This window comes from Brachyistius frenatus, unplaced genomic scaffold, assembly GCF_029030835.1.
Source record: "Brachyistius frenatus isolate BFR_SWC_R1_liver_20210118 unplaced genomic scaffold, ASM2903083v1 Contig_6, whole genome shotgun sequence".
NCBI lineage: Eukaryota > Metazoa > Chordata > Actinopteri > Embiotocidae > Brachyistius > Brachyistius frenatus.
The window spans coordinates 5,643,433-5,666,959 of record NW_027210605.1 but is presented as its reverse complement, the minus strand read 5'-3'; the positions used below and the strand labels follow the sequence as shown (position 1 = coordinate 5,666,959).

At 41.1% G+C, this 23,527-nt stretch overlaps 1 protein-coding gene across 2 annotated transcripts in view; it reads right to left on the bottom strand.

Moving 5' to 3' along the window:
• Nucleotides 1–19,680, bottom strand: part of LOC138614433 (low-density lipoprotein receptor-related protein 1-like) — an 85,350-nt gene extending 65,670 nt beyond the window's left edge. For both annotated transcript variants that reach the window (XM_069687903.1, XM_069687912.1), the window contains exons 1-2: nucleotides 19,070–19,680; nucleotides 7,569–7,709 (exon numbers count right to left, since the gene is read on the bottom strand). In XM_069687903.1, coding sequence (XP_069544004.1) covers nucleotides 7,569–7,709; nucleotides 19,070–19,136 — 208 coding nt within the window. In that variant the 5' untranslated portion in view covers nucleotides 19,137–19,680. The remainder of the gene's footprint in view (nucleotides 1–7,568; nucleotides 7,710–19,069) is intronic.
• Nucleotides 19,681–23,527: the final 3,847 nt, after the last annotated feature.

Here is a 23,527-nt window from a genome sequence, read left to right as displayed (position 1 = left end):
TTTTTCTGTTATTTTCACTCTTTGAGAATGTTATTATATTGCTTCACTCTGGGATTGCACAGATTCATGAGGGAGTTTGGCAGCCTTGAAGACAAAGGACTGCAAGTGGGAACAATGTAAGAACCTTGCAGCGCAGTGGATAACAGACAAAGAAAAAGAGGGGGAAATTACAACCCTCACACCTATTAGAGGGCAGAGTGAGGATAATGACCTTAATTTGTGTGATCAGCTAACAGTGATATTAGCATATCCTCGTAGTGTCCTTTGGGATCTTAATTGTGAAAACCTCTTTCCAATCTACTTTTCGGAGTCTCTATGAATCACATAAAAAATTTGTAGTGGAGTTCTTCATGATTAAAACATTTTAAACTATGTGTCATTATTCAGGACTTATGCTCAGTTTCATTGAAACTTATTGCAGCGTTCAGTCTTTGGAGTGAAATATGACTTTGTGCAAAGACAATATTACACATCTCCCCTGAGCACAGTGTAGATTTTTAGGTAATTCCTCACCTTAAAATTTAGAGTACCGTTATCCCTCAGATGTGGTGGGTTCCACTAAGTTTGTCTTACGGACACGAGACATCACAGCTGTGATGTGAAAGACATTCTCTCCTAATGCGTGCTTCCCTCCAACACCTCAAGCTCTGGATCCCACCATCCCCCATCCCGCAGTTATGCAATGACCTTAAATTTAGATCCCCTGTCGATCTTTTGTCCTGAGCATAAAAGCCTGCGTTTCTTCCTGCTCTTTGGGTTCCATGGCAGCCCCTGACTGACACACATAAAGTCTGCTGTCAGTTCGAATTAATATGTTGTACAGAGTGACAGGCAGGCCTGCCCACTGGCTGACTCTCCCCACTCTGGAAGCACACTTTACAGCAGCATGCACAACAAGCACATGGTTGAGGAAGCTACAGCTCACGGTGCACAAACTGAGTGGTGAGCTAGTTTTGGGCTTACCATAATCCTATGATATGATTATGAATAACAATAACCTTAGCAATAAAGACACATCATAACACAACATATAAAAATTGCAACAACTGCATCATACAGTGTGTTTTTTTGTATCTAATCTCACTTGTATAGAAATTATAATACTATCCAGATTCTGCCCAGGATAAAGCCAAAGTGATACTTCACCCAACACATGTCTTTTAAGTATCAAACACAGTCATGGAGGCTTAAAAAATGGCTGCAAAAAATTGTATTCATAAGTTTCACAATGGATGGATTATCCAACTTTAACACATGTAAACTCTAATGGCATAGTCCCCTTATCTGCATACAATCAGTGTATCCCAGACAGTTAATACATTGTATCCATGTCACAATATTGTCTAATAATAAACTTTTTCATAAATAGTGAATTTAGCCATTTCAAGCTAAAAAAAAAAAAAAAAAAAAAAACATTCAGTGTTTTTCACAGACTTAATTATGGTCACAAGTAGTTTGGGCAAATTTACAGACATTTTACATTTTTTGCTCCCAAACAGAATCTTCAGGAAAATCATGATAATTACCTCACCTTAATTTGATCCAGGTTTAACAATCTGCAAACATTTTCCAGACACGTTTTGATCTTAAAGTTACTTAAAGCTAAATGCTTTCATTAATCAGCAATATAAATCTGCTTGTCCATTAAATGAGTTGCCACAGACTGACAGTGCCGTGTTGAGCTTCAATTAAAATCAAAGTGCCACTGCATGCAAGTCATCAAAGTAAGTAAACTAAAGTATGTGGCTTACAAAGACACAGAAAAACAAACAATTCACCTCTGCAGCCAAGAGGAAAGACTGGACATAAGTTATGAGGTTGGCTGTGGCTCAGTCGGTAGAGAGGGTTGCACACTAATTGGAAGATTGGTGGTTCAATCCCCAGCTCCTCCTGTCCACATGCCTAAGTGTCCTTGAGCAAGACACTGAACCCTAAATTGCTCCCCGATGATGTACCATCGGTGTGTTGTAAGTCGCTTTGGATAAAAGCATCAGCTAAATGTAATGTAATGGGGAACAGAGATGACTTGAGTTTTTCCAGCTAGCAGAGAGGAAGACAAAGAGGACAGATGAGAGAAAGATGGAGAGAAGGAGACAGGGTGTGGAGCAGAGAAAGGGAAGTGGTGTCTGCGTGGCGTGAGAAAGCCCCGTGTTCGTGGTCTGTTGATAGGCTGGTGAAGCTGAGGAGGGCTCAGGGCCACAGACCAGAGGGATTTACAGGGCTCTGCTCCTTCCTCTGTGGAAGCAGTGTGTCAACCACTGCCACTACAGACCCTCTTGCCCCTGCCTGGTGCCCCCTGCGACTACAGCTACATGACTGATTATAGGCTATGAAAGAGCTCCCGCTCCCCAACTTTACTGTAAAAAGCTGCTTCTATAGAAAGAGGATCAGAGCCTAACAAAGCCATTTCCATTTTCCTCCTCAGCCCAAAATGCTAATCTGCTCATTTTCTCCAATACAAAGGCTTTTTCTGTCAAATCATTCCGTCTCCCCATTGCTCCATGCCTCCCATCCCACCACCTCAGCGGTCAGCTCTCCTTGGTCGTCTTAGAGAGGCTGCTGAGGCATGACAGGCAGATGGGCCCGGCAAAGGACCAGGCTGGCGAGCATCCAGAGGGGGCTCAAGGGCAAGAGATGGACAGATAACCTTGTTGTGTGGCCCACGGCCACCTCAGGCAGCTGCATGGAGATGATAACTCAATCTTCCCATCAGACATCCCTACCAGCTCGGCTACAGACCATGACATGCATGACATTGGCCAGAGTTTATGTATGTGGGCCAAGGGACATGGTATAGTTGTGTGTTGGGCGGTACTTTTACCAGAGTGTCGTGGCAATATTGTTACAAACTATTTGAAGTTTCCAGTATGTTGGAGCAAACTGTCCAGTTGAAAACAACTGACATGAAAAAATATGTTTACTGAAAGCTTAACATGAAAATGTAATGATGCAGAGTGTGTCTGGTTTCAAGGGTCAAGTTTTGGCTATGGTTACATTGCAGCCTCTTCAGGCAAAGGGTCCTTCAGTTTCATTATGAAGCTGCATTCCAAGGTATATCCCCTCAAAATTACTTTCAAGCATCAACAAGGAAAACAAATCAATATGTGTGTGTCTGATGCACTACCTCTACAAGCCAGTGGAGACTACTTTAATGACAACTTGACAGTGAGCGCAGGGAGAGTCTTGTTATTTACCAGCGTTAACTACTTTGAGTTATCAGCTCATTTTCTCTCCCTGAGTGAAAGTGGATAACACTGCATAGGGAAAGAAAGGGAGTGTATTTGCATGACTGAGATGCATTTCACCCCCTGCTTGGTAGTCATCCTGTGAACATTTTCATGCTAAATCAGAGGGCTAAAAAGTCTAACAGAGAATTAGGGGCGGACAATTGCTGCATAAGGTTTTTGATGTTGAAAAGGATTCCTTCATGGCAAGCGCTTCTCATGATGAAGAAAGTGCTTACATGCTAGGCTCATTCAAACATCTGTTCCCATTCGCTGGCTCAACCACAATGAATGTGGTTCACGCAAGACTCATAATTGCATACAGACTTGACATACAGACAGAAAGAGTCAGTGGTTGTTGGAGCAGTTGCTGTAAAAAACAAAAAAATACAAGAGCTACAAAATGGAATCAAAGTTGTGACACAGCACTTTTTAATTTTATGATAGCATTCTGAAAAAACTGTGACCAAGAAGCCTTGAAAGTTGAAGCAACATTAAAAGTAAAATATTTGACAGGATAATTACACTAAAAACCTTTAGCAACACGTTGTTAAACATCAAAGCCTCATTACAACTCTCTCCTGTCTCTCCACAACTAAAAATCAGAGAAACACAGAGCTGAAAAAGTAATGAAATAACTAAACTGTTAACTGATGTGACACTGATCTGAAACTGCAAAAACAGTAATGAGTGACAGAGAACTTTAGAAGGCATTACAGTATGTCTGAATGTGATTCCTTTTGTTTCTGGTATTTAATTAAATCGTAGTCTTAAAAGGACATTTTGTGGAGAGCTGTGCGCACAAACATAAACCAGACTCGGTTAATAAACACTGACAGCAACCAGCATCTATTTGGCCCACCTCATCTGTTCTGTGTGGACATCTGTACACTGTCTGCATAGCTTCTGTTAAAAAAAAAAAAGCTTTGATTATATAAAACGAGCAGAACACCAACATCCTCACCCCTTTCTCTGTGCTAGATTGACATAACTCTGACGACATACCACCTTTACCTATAGGAGCATTAAAAAAAAGTAGCAGTCCTGCACAGAGCACCATCATTGGGACACACAGCATAAACTCCTGCCCCGAGGGCACATGTGAGCCACTTCCTGAGCCCTAAGCCTGTATGTAATTGAGGTGAGATGGCTTGTCTGAAACCAATTGAAGCCATGCAGTGAGGGGGAGCCAGTGCAGTCCCTGGGAGAGGATGGCAGGGTCACACACGCAGAGAGAAGTCTGTACAGGCAGCCTGCTGATGGCTATCTGGCTGTGTACTGGGGGTTTAGAGAGCCAGATGCACACTGGGGGTCTGACGCCCTACAGCTGGCAATCTGTCCAGACCTTGCTGGTCCATTTATGAGGACAACTCAAACAGATCCATAAAAATGCACATTCATAAATAAACTGCCCGATCCCTCTGCCACGGAAACTTTACGACAGGTTAAGGATGCAAACAGACAACTCTGACCCCCCCCCCCCCTCCCGGCATCATCAACTACCACAGCATGTCAACCCCTCATGAGATGCAATATACTGCTACTGCTACTGTGGCAGAAGTCTGTCTTTAGCTCTTCAACATAATTACAGCCTGGATGAATGGCTTGGAAATGACAGGCAATTAGACCTCCAGACGGTACGATAGTGAAGAGTACACTTACTTCCAGCATGGATACTAGAGGTGTAGATCAAAGATCCACACCAGACAAAGGCACACATTTACAACACCCACCTCTCTGACAGCAAGTGAATTCATGATCATTGTAAACAAAACAGGTGGCATTCACAGTACAAGAAACAAAACTGGTGCTTGAGCCAAATTAGCTGGAGTTATGTGGTTTTCATGGCAACACTTGAGCTTGAGGACGCCTAGAATAATAAAGGGAGATTCTTATTTGCGCCTTTCACAAGCACCCTTTTCAAATGATGTACAAATCTATGTTAGAATCCAGGCTCCATATTGGTCAGTGAAACAGTCTGTGGGCAATACAGAAGTCCACACGCCACAAGGGGGGCAGAAGAAGATCAGAGGAAGGGGAAAGGCGGAAGAAATGTTTTTGCCTTGCGATATCTCTGTGCGTACTCTTTGCAAACCAAGTCTGTACATAGTAATTAACTTGAACTGGGGATAATGTTGTAATTATAGTGGCAGGCACCACTCCATTTCCCATCGACATTAACACACCAAATTAGACTGTGGTTTGGGGGCATGTTGGAACCAAAGTCTAGAAAGTGGGGAATTTCTTTGAATTCTGTGACTGTCATCAATATACATTTCAAAATGAAAGTTTGACTGCTTTTGTAAACTTTGCAGCAAATAAAAAAGGAGCAGTGGATGGAATGATAACAGCTGAAACTTTAAAAAAAAAAATTAAAAAAAATAAAAACTGCATCAACACAAAACTTCTGCAGTTGATCAAGAGTCCAGTCCCCCTTTAAGATGGATCAATGCCTGCCTTTTTATCTAATATTTCCATGACAGCTCAGTTGAGCTCAGCCTTGTTTACAGCATTCTGGTCAGATTGCCTCTCATGATGCTTTCCAGTTGGGGAGTAACCGGGCCAATGACCTCCAAACTGTTTCACCCCCTGAATTGAAAAGCTAGGACAAAGAGAAAAATACTTTTCCCTTTCTCTGAGTCAGAGGAGGATTTTAAATAACCTCCTCCAAACTCTCCTGTCTCCATCTATGCTGGCTCAGGTCCATTCACTCTGTAGCTTTATCTGCAGCTCTCCATTCTAAACACTACTCACATTTAATGGCTGGATCAACTATACGGCTGCGGATAAAATCACAGGCTGGCTGCCTTTCATTGTGATACTTAAAAGGCGCCTTGCCTTTGACTGCACGTGTTAGGCAAACACATGGCGCTGTACGGGGGAGAAAGTGCTTTAATTGCAGTAACAGATATTTATCATGAGTGCCTCAAAAACTAAATGTGAATGGAGGAGCTCCTTAACTAAAGGTAAAACGACAGGCAGAGTCGAGCCCATGGGAAGTGTGTAATTGAGCAGAACATATCTTGATGTTTTGGTAAAACACTGCTCTCCATCTCTCCCTGCAGAAGATGAATCACACCATTGTCAGTGTAACCAAATTGCATAGGTGCCACGGAAAACTCACTCAGTTCAATTGCTTTGCAGTAAACGGTGGAAATTGAATGACCGCGGCTTGCTTGACTGAATTAGGTGGAGCACACTTAAATACAATTGCTCAAGTTCTACAATTGCCTGTGATTGCTGTTATTTACAAAACTAAATTGATGATTTTCTTCTCTTCTGAAAAACCCTCAAGCCATTTATTATAAACTAAATTTACTGTGAACTTTATAAAGAATGAGTTCAACTTTATTCTTACTATAAAATCTGTATTAATCTATGAATATAAGTGATAGAGGAAGTAGATGACAGAATATTTTCTTTTCAGCCTCACCTTTTAATTTTAGATCTGAATCAGAAAATGTTTGTCAATCCATCTTCAGACCAAATCAATTCAAAGAATGAATACTTCATACAGAAAAAGAAAAGATTACTTGATCAACTAATTTTAACATTTCCCGTTCCAACACTTACAGTTTATGTTCTATGCGTCGATGACCACAGCACAATAATAAATCTGGCTACCCTCTGCTGTCTCACATATTTTCAGTCCCTAATGCTATGTGTTAATAGTTGATTGTGTTTTTCCCACAATAACAAGTCCCTTAATGCTGGGTGTCAGCTGCTTGTCTCTGCGTGCCAGACTATGGTGCGAATGCTTGTGGCATGACAGATGTGAGGTGTGGCACATACAGACAGTAAAATCACCATTAGTGCCTGCATATAAACAGAGGGAAGGCTTTTACCAGGGAGAGTTTATGGACGGAGAGGCTGACAGATGTGAGCAGCTGGGACAAGACACTGGGACTGCACAGATCCCGCAAGAGGCCAGACAAGAGCAGACACATCTCCATACACTCAGACCAAACACCGCCGCATAATAAGAGCCATAATTCAACCGAGCAGCGTCCTTTGGAGAAAGGGCATAAGCTGCCTCCTTATTCAGGCCCAAATTAAACCGTCTGAACATTGTCCTGTTGTCTCTTCAAAGCCATTTAGAGGTAGTAATTTTGACATGTAAAGGAACAACACAGTGACGGCATATATACAAGAAAAAGCATATTCAAGTTTTATTTTTTTTGAAAGGTTCATCATTAGCAAAGAAGAAAAATATCTCAAGAAAAAAAGCCAAGTAGAATCATTAATAATCCTTATCCACCTGAACAGCTTGGAGAGAGCACAAGAGCTGAGGACACAAGCCTGCTGAGAGACACTTTTAGTAGCTATTCATGTGGGCACACTTACAGATATCTGGCGATTCGTCCGAGCCATCTGGACAGTCCTTTTCCCCATCGCAGCGCCAACCTTTGGAGATGCAGGTCACCTGGTCCTTACATACAAACTGCTTAGAGCTGCAAGTTTTGGGATGGTCATCAGGTATAGGAACTGGGGAAAAAAAGCAGGGAAAAGATGATGTGTCATCATGAAAAGCAACTGTGACTGGAAAATGCTTTTAAATCACACACGCATTGAAAAAGACACGTAATTCTCATGCTGCCAATTGAAGAAACACCATGAAAGCTCTTTTTTTTTTTTAGCACTTCTCAACAACAATTCTCTTTCGTGCAGAATCTACATCAGAAATTTCCAACTTCAAGCAGCGTAGATCTTAACTCAGTGGGGCAAAGCAACATGTAAGGGTCAACCCAAGTTTACAATGATGTTTTTGTATCAAAAGGGCCATAGGCAAAAAAGAAACCCTCTACAAGTTTACAAGCAACAGTTGTGCCTTGTAGTTCTGGGTTTGTTTGTGGTTTCCTCTCTTCTTAAGGACATCTCATTTCTTTCTGCTTTTTAATTTTTTTTTATTAACCTTAAGGTGTTTTTCAACTCTCACCACAGAGGCTCTTTCATGTGTCATGGCTGAGACAAAACTGGGCATTCAATCACCATCTGACCCATGGGAAACTGCAGAGCACGGTAGTTCTGGGCAGCAAGTCAGCACAGATTGTTGAGGTATACCACAGGCTAGCAGCACCACAGTAAGGCTCATGACCCATCAGCAGTCTGACACTGCTGACACGCTATTAACTTAGAAAAACCCTGGTCAAACGGAGTTTTACCGACACTGCATGGTATCAAGGCATAGAGACAGTTTTGATTTCACTTGCTTAGTTTTTTTCATCCTCTATCCCAATTCAGCCAGGAAGGAAAATAAACTACCCTGCCACAAGATTAAAAAGTTCCTTGAATTTTAATATATGAAGGATATGAAAGATTATATTTTTAGTGGAAAGAAGGTTGGTAGGTCTGATTTGTTTGAAATGTTAAAACATTAGGTTTAAATGCTTCAAGCACCATCAGTGGAACACTATTTATTAGGTGGTCACAGAGAAGCTGAAGCTGTCTGCATGGCGACAGGTCACAAGGGGTTTGGTTTTCTTTGTAATTTAGTTGAACTGGCCCTTTAAATGGGAAAGAAAAATATATCGTGTAATATTAAAACACAGTCGCAATAATTAAGGGAATAAAAGTATATTTTCAAGATCATTACATAATCCTTTATGAAAACAGCCAAATTAAAACCCAACCAGGGTGGAAGTTAACACGGAGAACGCTGGCGGAAACATTTCTCCTCAGTATAAAGAGGAATAAAAAATACATTGCCAAATATATACAGGGGAAATGCTTTCCTTTATGTGAAAATGTCACACACAATAAAAAAAAAAGACCACAAAGGCCATTTCAGGGAGGAGGCTGTTGTCACTGTACTGTTGTGTGGCAGTACCCAGGGAAGGACAGCACCGAAGGTCTCATTGTGATTCTCTGCAGAGACTGAGCCCTTGCTCGCCCTGGATGACTTGCCTCCCTATGCACTTGGCAGGCAGGGAGGTGTTTAGGGTGGGTGGTGGAGGGGAGCACAGCAAGAGGGCCAGGATGTGACTGAAATCACAAGAGAGCATGGAGCTGGTGTATCATTGCAATCACGTTCCTTTTGACTGTCAGACTAAGGGATTTAGACCCTGGTCTTTTTTTCATGTGACAGTGACGTGCACGTGTAAGTCAAACAATAAGACTTCCGAGAGTCGCATTTGCGTAGATAGAATTTAAAGCTAAAACGTTGATGGAATCAAATCACAGCATCCCCATTATTGGAACAACACCTTGATACTTGAGGAGATCAAGAGAAAGACAGAGAGCTTTATTTTAAAATGCAGCCCCGGTCCTTTGTTTACACAATGGCAGGCGCAAAGCTTACAAAATAAAATACAAGTAATGCAAGAGACTGAGATTTAAACTAAGCCCCGAGACATCGTACTCCAGTGTGTGTATTATATGTCATAAGGCTGTGACAGGATGCTAAATTTTAGATGAGAGTGCGAGAGAGGTGTATAGAAATGGACAGAGACCACTGACTCAGTTAAGACAACATGCACACACCCAACCCCTCGGTGGAGGAATGAGAGGGAGGCTAGCCGTGGCCTGAGGCCAGCTTGTTAGTTTTGCTTCCTTTCAGTGTACCAATGTTCTGGTACATTTGAAATGGTGGTAAAAACACAGGATTTGTATGTTGCCATTCAATCTGCCTAAACAACCAACAACCTAAAGAGCAGCCATACTGACTGTGCCCTGAGCTGGAATGAGTGGAAGCATTGAAACCTCTGCTATGTGAAGGCATTCCCTTAAACTCTGGTCGCTGTGTGAAGCAGCTGGGTTGAACCAGTTGTTCCCTATGAGTGGGCATAAAACTGGAAATAAAACATTGCGGCTTCTAATTTTATCATCGCTTTACACACCAGCATGAAATGACCGCAGAGGGGAGAACCTCAGAGCCTAATTGGAGGTTGTGGCTGAGGAGGGGTTGGAGACTGGGGGAAAGACTGCCAGCTCTCCCCTTCAGCAGTCCTCTTTCAAAGCCCAGTGAAATATCTCAAACAGAGATGTGAATTGTTAATTCAGCCTGCAAAGTCACTGTTTTTCCAAAGTTACTGCCAAAATGCTGACGATTTTTGGGGGGTCCAAATCAGACTCGGATGTTGGACCATTTGTGTCCACTTTACCTACAAAAGGGAACAAAAAAGGCCTTTATTGAGTCTCCTGGGACTGGCCCGACAGCAAACACCAATCCCATTGAATCAAGGTGCATACTCTACTCACATGAACTCGTATGAGCCCAGTGTGCTCGCCTCCGACAGAGTTCCCTCCTGATAATGCCATTCCAACTAAAGCATTTCCTGCCACAGCTGAATGGCAACTTGATCACACTGCTCTGACTAAATGGTAGGAAATCCCACAGCAGTAAATTATTCTAACCACAAAACAAACAAAAGGATTATCACATTTTCATAAAAGAAAAAAAAATAATAACTTCACTTTCTGTTGCCTAAGACTTTAAAAAAAGATCAGACGTAAAAAAAAAAAAATACATCCTTTCCACATCAGGATACCCTGAAAAAACATTCATCCTGTGGGTATATATTAGGGCAAAAATGGATCTAATTAGAGAGAAAATAAGAAAACAAACTTTTCAGAGCCTCAATTGAACCCCTCAAGAGTTTTGAATATCACACCATGACTTAGTTAGGGCAACTTTGGAGGCTCTGTAGGAAAATGAGTTTCTATTTCTGAGGACAAATTACACCATGTACAAAAATCTTTATTTGGCTGTCTTTTTTTTAAAGCATGTTTTTACAACAACTGTCTTCCACAAACCCGAAATGTGTATCTCTCTCACTCTGATGTAGTTACAATCTGTTGCACTGACTGTTTTCCGTTTAAAATATCTCTATGGGGGAGTGATATGGTAAACCCATTAAATGCAAATGCTGAGAAAGTCCGTGAGAGGACCGTTGACCCAAAAATGACGGCCAGTACTCCATGAAAATGTCTTGAATATTTGTCCGACAGAAACAGGATTCGTGCTTCTACTCAAATAATCACTTTTTTCTCCAAATGGATTTCCAGCTCTTACTTGGAGAACGAGAAATTCAAGGACACTAAATGGGCATGTTTGTGCCAAAATTAGAAAGTCACAGACTGTAACTCTAACTTCTTTCCTCATTATCTTGTCAAATCAAGAAAAAAGTCATCTGCTGTGCCATTTTACTGACCAAAAACAACACTCAAGGGATTTCTTCTGGCTATTAAGCAATGAAACCAATGGATAGAGTACCATAAAGCTGAAAGAAAGTATTTGTTTTTTTACCTGCTATATTTTAAATTCTATAATTGAACAATTGCAGTTGTCCAATTTTTGGTCTTCTAAAGGGAAACAGAGGGGTGAGCATCATTGTCGAAGAGACGCTAAATTTACTTACAAGCTCCTCCTCCATAGTGTTGTCACTGAATGATTCACTGAACAAATGCTTAAATCCTGAGTTGACACACACATAATGCCATAAATCACTGGGTTACTTCCTGGTATGTTGATGCCTAGGCTCCAGTTGGCTGACTTGGTTTGACTTTGAGCATACTGCCAGTTATACGCAGCATACACTGTATTTCCTTATGCTCGACCGCTGGAGCTCGGCACTGTCTAAACAGTGCACACTGAATTGCCCCCAAGCGCTGTACATAGCAAAAAACATTAAACACGAGTGAATGAGCAAATGCATAAACGTACACAGAGCCTGGCTCTTATGGAAACGTCCCTCCTGAGTGGCCAATAAAAGGAATAAAGTACTTTCAAGGCCATCCGTCCGTTCATTTGCAAGAGTTGTTTTGTTTTTATGTATTCCTAAAACTTGAAGCAACCTCATTGTTCAAAAAGGAAGTCTGTGGGATGGAACAGGACGGGGCGGTGAGTAAATGGCACCAATTCAGCAGCCAAGTGATGGAGGCCTCCAAACACCATCACCAGCTGGGACGCAACAGTGACCCACTTCCCCCCCACCCCCCAATCTGTCTGCCTCTATACAGCCATCCGTGCGCTACAGATCAACTCCAGATCCATGCAGCACATTCCAGCACCTTCTAATTGGTTTCATGTGTATAGCTTTGCTTCAAAAACACAATCTGTTGCAGATAAACAGTTAGACTTTAAACATACCAAACCGTTTTGCTTTTCAATTCAATGGAAAAGTACTTGTTGCTTGTTTCTCTTTGCCGTGAGACTGCCAGTGAGTGCAAACTGTGAGAGGACTGGCTTCATGATTTAAAAAGTTATATTTGGCTGTAATATGTATTGCAAATTTGGTTTAGTTAAACACACCACCATAGTAATGAGTGTCCTCTCTACAGGCACACACTCAACTGGAATGTTCACCAAACAATTTTATGTATGAAATTGTATTTTGTTTCACAAGCATGCCTCTAAAACCGAGCACAACCTGGTATTCAACCCCTCTCCGGTGCCCTTGTGGATAATTTTGAGGCTGAGCAATGGAGCATGGATTCTATTAAATGCTGTTAAAAGATAACGGTACAAATGGGAACATGAAATGACTTGAATGAATAAATAAATGGGTCTTGATTGTCTCACTGTGTGTAATGGCAGTGACATGAGGAAGTCTGAATGGAACCAGGACTGTTTCCCATCATCTATCACTTCTACCCTTCCTGGTTCTCCATAGTGGAACTCCGGTCTTCCAGAGTGTTTCAGGAGTGAAAAAACAAAAAACGACCTGACTACATTGTGTAATTAGAACCCTGAGGTCAAGTTTGAAGTGATTTATCTGTGCTCAGTTAGGCAGGATTTCAAAGCAAGGAAATCCATGCATTATAAGTAACAATTAAAATCAAACATGGACCACAGGGAAGAATATGAGGGCAGAGGGAAGTCGTTATTCTGAATTTTTGCACTTTATTAATTATTCAGATGGAAACCAGAATCTTTCTTTAAACAAAAGCCAGAGAGTTTTAGCTGTAAGAAGACAGAAAGTGTGGGACGCTTGCATATGTATAAGTGTGATAAACACTATTTCATGTAAGGCCCTGCTTGAGCCACTGCTGTAGCCAATTAATTTCTTCAAATGGCCACACTGTGCAGTGCCCATCCAGTGGAAACAACTTCAACTTCTTTAACATGAATCCACCATATGACAAAAAACTTTTCTCACAGGCCCACTGTGTGCAAACAAAAAGACAAAACAAGAAAAGCACAAACATGCAACAACAACAAAAACAATAAAACAGACAACATAGTGCAAATATGGGTCCACAGTGCAAAAGTTCAGAATCCATGGGGCAACCACTTAGCTGTGTGCAAGCCGAGTCACAACCAAGCACTGAAGCACTTTAACCAGCTCACAGTGCACATACAGTATCATGTCCACAGGCTATTTGAGTTCTCATCCAGAATAGCCATTTTCAAAGAGGGTTAACATGCATAATCAGCAGAAGACTGCAGTGTGGGTTCGTACCTACTCTTTGAAAGCCTTGTTTTTGTGTCATCGCACCACAAAAGGGTACAGCTTTGACCCCGGAGGTAATCTGATGAGGCTCTGCAGGGTGTCACAGGCCAGAGCAGTAAAATGCAATGCAGTAAAAGACATACACTGTGAGTGAGTGTGATGGATTGACCTAAAGATAAATGTAAAAAGGCTCACGGTGCTGCCAAAGGAGAGTTCTTCTACACCCACCCTGCAGTCTCTGCATAGCACAGCTCTGTGCAATCACAGAGGAAAAGGCAACCCAGATTCAGCTGTTATGAAAACAGAATATGGGAGCCACAAAATGAGGGCTGAACCACATAAATTGAGGCATTCACTGCAACTCAGATGCTTGTAAATCCTGGCTTGCCTCGGTCCTCTGACACTACCACGAAAAGGTAAGGAACAAATTCTCTAGGTTACTCAATAAGAAAACGTACTTCAATTGATGAATGATTGTTTCTGTGATTTAATGTGAGTGGATCGCTATGAATCCCTCATTAGCTTCACTCTAAAGGAGGCAGGAGGGAGGAATGTTACTGGCTCAATAATTGCTAGGAATGACTCACAAACAATACACAAATGAGTTGTCATCCACTTCACATCTTAACAGATGACATATTTGTTCAGTGGTGAGATCACAAAACTTGAAACATAAAAGAGCACAACTTCCCATCAATGTACTTTGGACTGTCTAAAAAAGCACATAGTGCAAAAATGCCAGCAGGGATGAGTCAAGTTTTCTAATTTAGATGTGACTAAAAGGACAAAGAATAATTGTCGTACAGATTTCTTAAGTTTTTCGCCATTTACTTTTCTTTTATGTGGAAACTGTGGACCTTGACAAGCACAGTTAAAGTTGAGAACTACACATGACCTTCAATCTTGATCGTATTGGTGAGAACCAAAGACTAAGTCCAACTCATTACTAAATTTTACATTCTCAGAGAAAGTGAGTAATATTAGTTTTCAAACTAAAGTGAATGTGATCTTTATGTTTAAATATAAGCCCAAAAAGCTGAACAGAGTTCACTTCTAACAAGGGAGACCAGAGGTCATTGGTCTGCAGTGTCCTGAAGAGGGCTTTTATTTCAAGACTTTGAGAACCGATATAACCGACAGAATCCAGATATTAAAGATATATCTACACCAGTATGTCAACATTTTTCACAACAAATTGATATCATATATGATTTGGGTGATACTCCACAAGCAGTAATATTTCCTCAGTCTTTGACCAACCTCAAATGTGACATGATTATGTAGATATTTTTAATGCTGGATCTAAAAACCTTACAAATTTTGAATATCGAGAGGTTCATCATTTTAGTTTTTCATTTTTGTACTAAACATTCCTTAGCTGTTTTTTATCCAAGGTTTGCCATGTCCTAGATCCGAATAAGGTTTATGCTTACTCATGACCGCATCTTTGCCACAGCACAGACTCTATAAAAGTTTGCCACATGTACAGTCGCAATCCAATGAGAGGAAGCACCTTGACCTTCATTAAAGTAAACAGCTTTGACACTTTGCAGCGGTGCATGAAATTGAAATTTTATCTCCGTATATCAGATGCTCTCCACAACCAGGTGTGAAAGCCGCCAAAGGTCCTTGATATCAGCCGGTTCTCCAGTCAAGTGCAAAGCCAGCAACACTACCAACATCTGAGTGTACATGAGCCAGTAAAGCCAACAAGATCAACACAGAGACACAGTCTGCAAAAATGGACACGCTAGGTGGTCAGCTTGAAGTGTCAACTGATGAGCTCACCACTAAATAAAACAAAAGGCACAAACCCAGGATTCTCACAGCTTTTCCAGATGTAAAGCTAAAACTATAACCCTTTGCAACATGTGAACAACTTTGTTCTTATAACTAAAATATATTTTGTTCATGTTTTGCATGCATGAAAGAAACTATCATTTCTGAGAGATGTTGTCATATTAACATTGGAGAGGATCGGGAAGTGAAAATGCAGAGAGTCTGATTTAGTCAAAGGAAAAAGCCAGTGAATTTTATGGAGCTGAATTAACACAAACCCACACTCCATATTTTGTTCAAGAAGCCAATCCATTCCTTTTTGGGGTCTTATGAGCTAAGCAGGATAAACAGTGATGTAGCTAGCAGAAAACATCAATTACAGTACACTCCTGCTATTCAGTCAACAAACACTGCAGTCTCACGCCTTCAAATGTGTGGGCACCAACACTGAAGACATTTATGTTAATCTGGTTTTACCTTCTAGTCACAGATAATTGCAATGCAGTTCAGGAAGCAGAAGGATAAAAGGGGATCTTTTCACAGACTTCAGTGAGGAATACCTCTGTCTGCTATCATCATTTGACAAATATTTGCACTCAGTCCAGAGGACCAAAATGCAAAACACCTGCACATAAGCTTTAAATAAAAATTCAAGCAGAAGCCAAAGAATGTATCAAGACACCCGGCGATTTATTTATTTATTTTTTGTCCAAATATTTTATGCTTTTTTTTTTTTCCAACTCATTTATCTTTGTGAGAAGATTTTGAATGGCAGAAAATCATTTGGGTGATTATCGGTGTTACCTGATAAGTTTGCAGTCAACAGACAGCCTCAGGTGTACTGAGTTACAATAACCACTCCCCAGTGACCTCCACTTGAAAAGGCTGAAGAGAGCAATTCAAGTTCTATTATCTGTTGAATTTGTATGAAGGATGCTGAATTTTTCCAGCAGATGTTTCCAGTGACAGTTCTGAGGAAAACGTTCCATTAAAAGGGTCAAGCAAACAGAGTGTAGACTCCTCAGGAATTCAACCTCTTTAGCCTATGACCCACATTTAAACATTTCAACATAACGGGATTCTTCCGCCTCAAAAGGTTGTTGAGATCATACATGTAACCTCAGAATACTTTCTAACTGTATGAAAATACCTGAGGCTTCATTTAACATTGTACCATTTAACTTCATGAAATGTGGTATGTGTGTATTTCAAAACGAGTAAAAAAAATCAAAACGATTTTCCAACCCTATTCTCAAAATTATTTCACTGACATTATTAACCTATTTTATTTCCCATTACATTTACTGAAATATCAACTATAGGAAAATTATACACTAATTGTTTAATTAGTTGCCCACCAATTAATTAGCAACTGCCTTAATCGACACAGGTTAATTCTCTTGATTAACCACTTGGACTATATGCTGATAGAAAATTTTGAAAAATTCCTATTGCAATTCTGAGATGCCAAGGTGATGCCTTCATGTTACTGGTCTTGAGTCCAAAACCTCAACAACAAGCAGCAAATACAACAAAGAAAAGCATCAAATCCTCACAATTAAGAAGCTGGAACTTTTAAGTATTTTGTCCTTTTGGATTGAAAAATTGCGGAAACAATTATCAAAAGAGCTGCCGATTAATTCATATCTCCATAATTTTTTTTAACAAAATACAAAATGTTTGATGTTACAATTTTCTGCTTTTCCGTCTCTGACTGTGACTACGAACTAAAAAGATCTTGGTTTTAGGCCAATAGATGAAAAAAAAACAAGCAATCAAAATATGTCACTGAGCTTTGTGATGGTCATTTTTTTTCTTTTTTTGAGGCTACAGCTTCAATATTCACACATTAGGCGCATTAATCAATTTAAATTGTGTTCACATTTCTTCATATTCTCTGATATGATCATTATTCACTAAAACTAACAGGCCCTGAGCATTGTGCTGTACTACATTGTGTCAGTCTGAAGGATGACACCTTTAAGTGCCATAATAAATCATCACCACCGAAGGCCAATAACAAAGGAATCTATCCACTAAATTAACTGATAAGTTTTGACCTTCCACTCACCAATCTAGAAAGTATTAAAAGACCAGTCTTAGGGTTTGTATCCCACTCACTTTTTGCCCTCTTGGTCCCACACTGCTCCAATGGGAAGCTGGTAAATCAACTGTTAATAATGACATAACACATATAGCCTCTGGCTTCCACCCCTGGACTCCCTGTGATGTAACTTTGTGTCAGCTTCAGACTATCCAAGACTGATTCTTGGTGAGGTTCATTTTGCCTCTCCCTCACTCGTCCCCAGCTCTTCAGCCACCCACCCTCCACCCTTTCAGTCACATCTAAGTTGGATTAATGGTCTCCCTGTGTCCAGATGTTACATACTGATGGAGGAGGGGGGAGGAGCTTGCCTACTCCTGTAACCTCAGCTATGGCTTTCCCTCTGAGCAGCCTCCATCAAAATCTAATGAAACTTATATAAGATCTTCTAACGCAGAGCAGGCTTCTATTTTTACACAGGCGGAAATAGTAGGAGCTGGCTTCTGTAGCAAAATAAAGATTTTAATGTGTCACTTCAGAAAGCAGAGTGAGAGTTACAAATATGTATCCATGTGCAGTACAGTCAGGTCAGCGCTGCATGTGACACTGGAGATCAGTGCTCCTGCATGACTCTTTATTTATTTATGTAACATCAATTTAAATACCGATATATCCATAGCAAAGTGTCAATAGATGTGCTGGTTTGTATCTTCCCGTTTCCCTTCAAGTGCTCCAGAAAAAGAATGGCAAGCTCAACAGGTTCGCATTGCATTGTTACAGGAGCAATGGTGCAATTGATACCTCACTATTACTGCCAGGGAATCAGTGAGTATTAAGGAGCTCCAGGGACGTAAGAGGATAAAATGCACGACTATTCATTTCACTATCAGACAGTAGGCTACCTGGCTGTCACTAATAAACTGGGATTCCCAGGCAGCTACACGTCGGGACAAGCCACGCCATTAAGAGCGAGCACACTCAACTGTTGTTTTCATATGCGTCAAGAAACGGCAAACAAACATGAAAGCTGAGCTGAGCGACGGCTCCCACAGGTTTGACGTGAAAGTCGAGCGTGCTTTTCCGATTTTCTGAAAAGAAAAGCAGCAGGTTCGGTATGAATGGTAGCTATCAGCTGTAGCCAGACAGAGAAGATTCATGAGGAGGGGTTTTTATTTTGGAAAATAGGGATATGAGCATTTTGTCGCAGTCAATCAGAAATGATGTCGTTGTGTGTAAATAGGTCGTTCATGCAAGTGTTGCGATAGCCTTTTTACCTGCTGAATATGCCCACAGTGAATTAACCTCAGTGTGTGCTATCCTCACAGGGAGGCCCTTTCTGTCTACTCAGACAGGAGCACCGCTAAGAAACGTAGACAGATTTTAGGCCAAAAACAATCAGCGCACTGCTTATTTGTGCGCTACTTTCTCTGATTAAAGGCTTTCCTAATGATCGATCTCTCCCTCTGAGGAGCGTGCTGTGGCACACTGTGTTATTATGAAGACAACCTATTTGCGGTGTTGGTTCCAACTCCGGTGAACACAGGCCTGTGCACAGATGCTTTGCAGGGGGAAAGTGCTCACGCTTTTCTCGAGTATCACAATGCAAGACAACACAACAGGCTTTTCCTTACCTACGGTGGCACCGTTAGGAGAGAGGATCTCCAAGCAGAGTATAAATCCCAAGTACAACAACCTCATCGCTATCTCCTTGAGCAATGCCCGACGGCACTGCTGTTAGAAAGAAAAAGATGAAAAGTTGGCTGGTTTTCTAACACCAAACAAGCCCGATCGACCGCCTCATCCGAACCCTCTCAATGGTCCGGGTGCGATCGTCCGTTCAGTTGCACCCCGAGCACCGGCACGGTGTCCGCTTCAGACGGGCTTCTGTAATCAAAGGAGACTTGCTACAGCCCGATGCGGCTATAGGCAACGTAGCAGCACAGTCATGTATAGTTCTAATTGATTATCGGCATTCAAACATGATGCACAGTGGAACCGCTGTCTCTGTGTGCTTGCTGCTGCTGGGGGGGGGGGGACGGGGGACGGGGGGGTGTCTGTGTTTCACCACACCATGCCACCACAATCGTCCAGGAGTACAGAACAAGCCCTGCAGCCGCCGGCTCCGCTCATCTCATTCCGTGCCAAACTAAAAAAAAAAAAAAGGAAAAAAAAATGAAAGGAGAAAAGTGTTCGTTCCGACGGAGCGCCAATGTCTCCCCGTGCTTGCATGCAGCATGAGTGGATGGTCAGCCTCTCAAACCCCAGCACCGTGGACGAGCCCGTGACGTAAAAGCTCGAGTCCTCCAAAAAAAAATGGTATAATTTAGCGACAGTCGGGTCTGCGCGTGCGCCAACACACCTCCTTTTCTCCTATTTCATGAGCTTTTTCACAAACTGTGGAGGTGGGAGAGAGAGAGAGAGAGAGAGAGAGAGAGAGGTGGAGCTGCAACTGGCGCCCTGAGATCAGCCATGTTGGCTCAATATTTGTGAGCTATTTCTAGTTTTTTGTTTTTTTTTCTAGCTACAAAATAAAAGTAAAGCAAGAAGTAATAATAATAATTCAAACAGATAATTAAACAGCTACTTCACAGTTGTTGAACATTAAGGTGATTTTAAGTACGTTCCCTACCATTTACGTTTATTTTCAGCCGCTTAAAGGTAGTAGAAGTGACTACAACAACATGAATCTCTGCCTTTAAACATAAATGGCGGTCTCGCATTGTAATCTCATCACGTAATCTCATATTTACACCTAATTTACAGGTCAAAATCAAAAAAAAACACAATGTGAGAAAGTGCAATGAACTATATTTTAGCCATTTTTCACTAAATCATGCCCCCTAGTGGTATACAAAAAAGGAGATCGATGTGATTGTAAGGAAATGTTCTACGTGTTTGGATGAGCATGCACAATAGTCCGAATATGTATTGGTAATATAGGCTTACTGTGTTTAATTACTTGGACAAAACTAAGGACCAAAAAAAAACCTACATCGATCTGATTATAGATCCCATCTCTATGTCTGTGAAGACTCTCAGTCATTCAGGTCATGTTCAGTGTAAGTACTATCTAAAGGCAATTGGACTTATTTGAGTTTCTTGAGGACATTTCACCTCTCATCTGAAAGACCCTTCATTTGGTGATATGAATATGAAAGGACATCCAGAAAAGTTGCGCATTACATGTACCACATGTGAAACATCTTCAAGAAACTGAAACATGTCCAGTTGCTTTTGGATAACAGTAAGATTTCATCTATTCAACAAATTACCATGTCAGTCAGAGATAAGGCCAAACGTATTTCCAGTGGGCAAAAGAGATTTTTAAGATCTGTAAGGTTTTTATAAAGCTTACCAAATAGCTTTACTTAGTGTATACAAAATAATTATCCATATGGACATCTGGATTTATAGAAAACAATTAAGTTGAAGTTATGAAATTAATAGCAAAACAGTTAATAGAAGTTAAAGGGGAAGAAAAATCACTTTTACAGGAATAATATAGTTCAGCTATGAAAATTTTACAGTTTGAGTTTTTTTTCAATGAAAATTATAGATTTGTTATAGGTCACATTGTTGACATATCCTCCACAATGCAAACAAAATCATGTAAGTTTATAGCTTTGTACAAGCAACATGTAATCTTTTTGAAATTACTCCATGGAGTTGTGAATAGATGATTGTATAGTCTCATAAACCATCTAAACCTGCAGGGGGCACTGACTGTTCACATTACAGAGAGACACAGCCTGTAACTCATTTTACTATTATAACAAAAAGAATCCTGCAATTTGATACAATATTTTGAAGATTTTACAAAATACACCGTCTGAGAAATCTCTAATCAAAGACACATTTGGTTAAAAAGAGAACTTGGGAGGATCTTTGCCCCAACTGTGAAAGATTGGTAACAGAAATGCTCATAAATGACTCTTTTTGCCAATGTTATGCAGTGTTTTTGTCCCCTTCTCCCACTCAGATTTAATCATGGGTACTAAAAACAACAGGTGTGTATTTCACACTCGGCAAACTGAGTGTAATGTTGCTGCCACCAGTGTGAGGAATAAGCATTCCTTTCAGAGGTTTTTTAGCTTACAGATGTTTACCCAGAGCCCGAATCACAGGGGAGAATTTGAAGTATGTGGAGAATCTGTGAAAAACATGCCTGAAGTGTCTGGATATCTGTTTAATCCAAGCGCATTTCACTCCAAGCACCAAAACAGAATATAAACAAGAAAGAAAGACAGGGGGAAAATAGTAGTCATTTAACTTCTTTTTTTTTTTCTTTTTTTTTCCTGAAGCCAAACCATCATTCCATGTATTTCAATAATACTCCTTTTTAAGTTTGCTGGAAAACTCACTTTTTCTAACGCTAGTAAATTTGTCTACTTTTTTGTTTACTTGCTTTCTCTCCTGTTTGTCAACAGCATAATTGCTGGTGTCACCTCAACCTGAGAATGCCCAGTTAGTTGGAGGAGGGGTGAGCATTGTCATCAGAGAGAGACACAGACGCCAGCATGCTGTGTGGGAGACAGCTTGAAAGAGTGCCAGCGTAAACACTCCCAGACCACATGTTCTCCCAGGGCAGAGGGACTGGCCTCTCTCCAGGCACATCTGCACACAATCCCTCAGCTCTCAGAGAGCCAAGCCAAGGAGACAGAGCAGGGCGGAGGAGGGAGAGGAGAAGGGGGAGAGAGGCATTCCCAGACAGGAGGAACCTGATTTTTCTGTTACTATCGATGATGAAAGTGATGACATCTCACAACAATAAAAAAAAACAAGAAAGATGAAATCCAGCCTGCAAAGAGAGAATGACAAGAATCGACTTCCTGTATGTAAAGTTAGTAGATATTTCTGTGTGAAGGCTCACCACCATCTCTGCAACTGCACATCTGTATCACACCACCAGATTTACATGCCAAGGTCTGCTTGGCTACAATCATTACCCAACCTGCCCATATCCTTGACAGAAGATGTATTGCTGCATAAATGAAGCTGCTGACTCTCACGTAGCCACAATCTGCATCTACAGCTGCACTGCATGTATGTATTGCATGCATGTAGTACAGCTACGGATGCCTGTACTTTATAACATATTTTTACTCTGGTGCAATCACCCTTTAAAAAAAAAAAAAAAAAAAAAAATTCTGTACTTATTGTGCCTGAATGCAAATATAAATGTACTCCCGTCTGACTCTGACATCTCCCCTCACAGTTTTGTGGTCACTGCCTCATGGTTTGCTAGTAAAGTGCAGCTTTGTGCATGTTTTCACAGAGAGGCAATTACTGAGCAAGCTATGCTGACAACACCTGAGGAATGCGGAGCATGCACCAGCAGCCTGTGTTCTCCTGATCGCCCCACCCCATCACTCACCCCACCTCACCCCCCCCATCTGCAACCCTCCCCCATGCAGTCCACTAGCCAGAGCCCCAGTCCAATACAGAGTTGAACATGACATTTTTCTTGTGTTTATGGATAATGCAGATGTTTTTTGTTTATTTTTAGTACTGAGGTTGTTCGAACAGGATACATACATCAGCACAAGTTTATTCCAGATTGAACAGCCTAATCAATTTTAAATCAAATAAATGTTTCTGTTAGTGGAGGGAAACCTTATCCAAACCCGCCCAGCTCCCAACAGGCCCCATTATTCCCGTCACTGGTGAATTCACAGTGTGTGTTGGCTGGCTCAGGCACTTTGCTGACTGAGTCACTCCCCAAACTGTCCTTGAGCTCTGTAGAACTCGCAGCCCATCTGGCTGAACACTTGCACACACATATCAAAACATTGCATAGAATTGGGGGAGTGAACAACTCTGACCTAATAGTGGTCTGAAAATGGTCCAGTTGAAAAAAAAAAGAAGTCAATATCCGGTTGGAGAGAATGAGACAACAAAGAATTGTGTTATCTTTATGCAAAATGCCATATGCATCAAGTTTTTTAACATCTTGTGCAGTGCATGCATGCGTTTGGGAGACAGAGGGGGAAAGAGATAGAGATTATGAATTCAGATGAGCATCCCCCGTCTGTCTGACTAGACCATCATGATGAAATCTGGATGAAATCCCTTGTGCATGTACATCAACG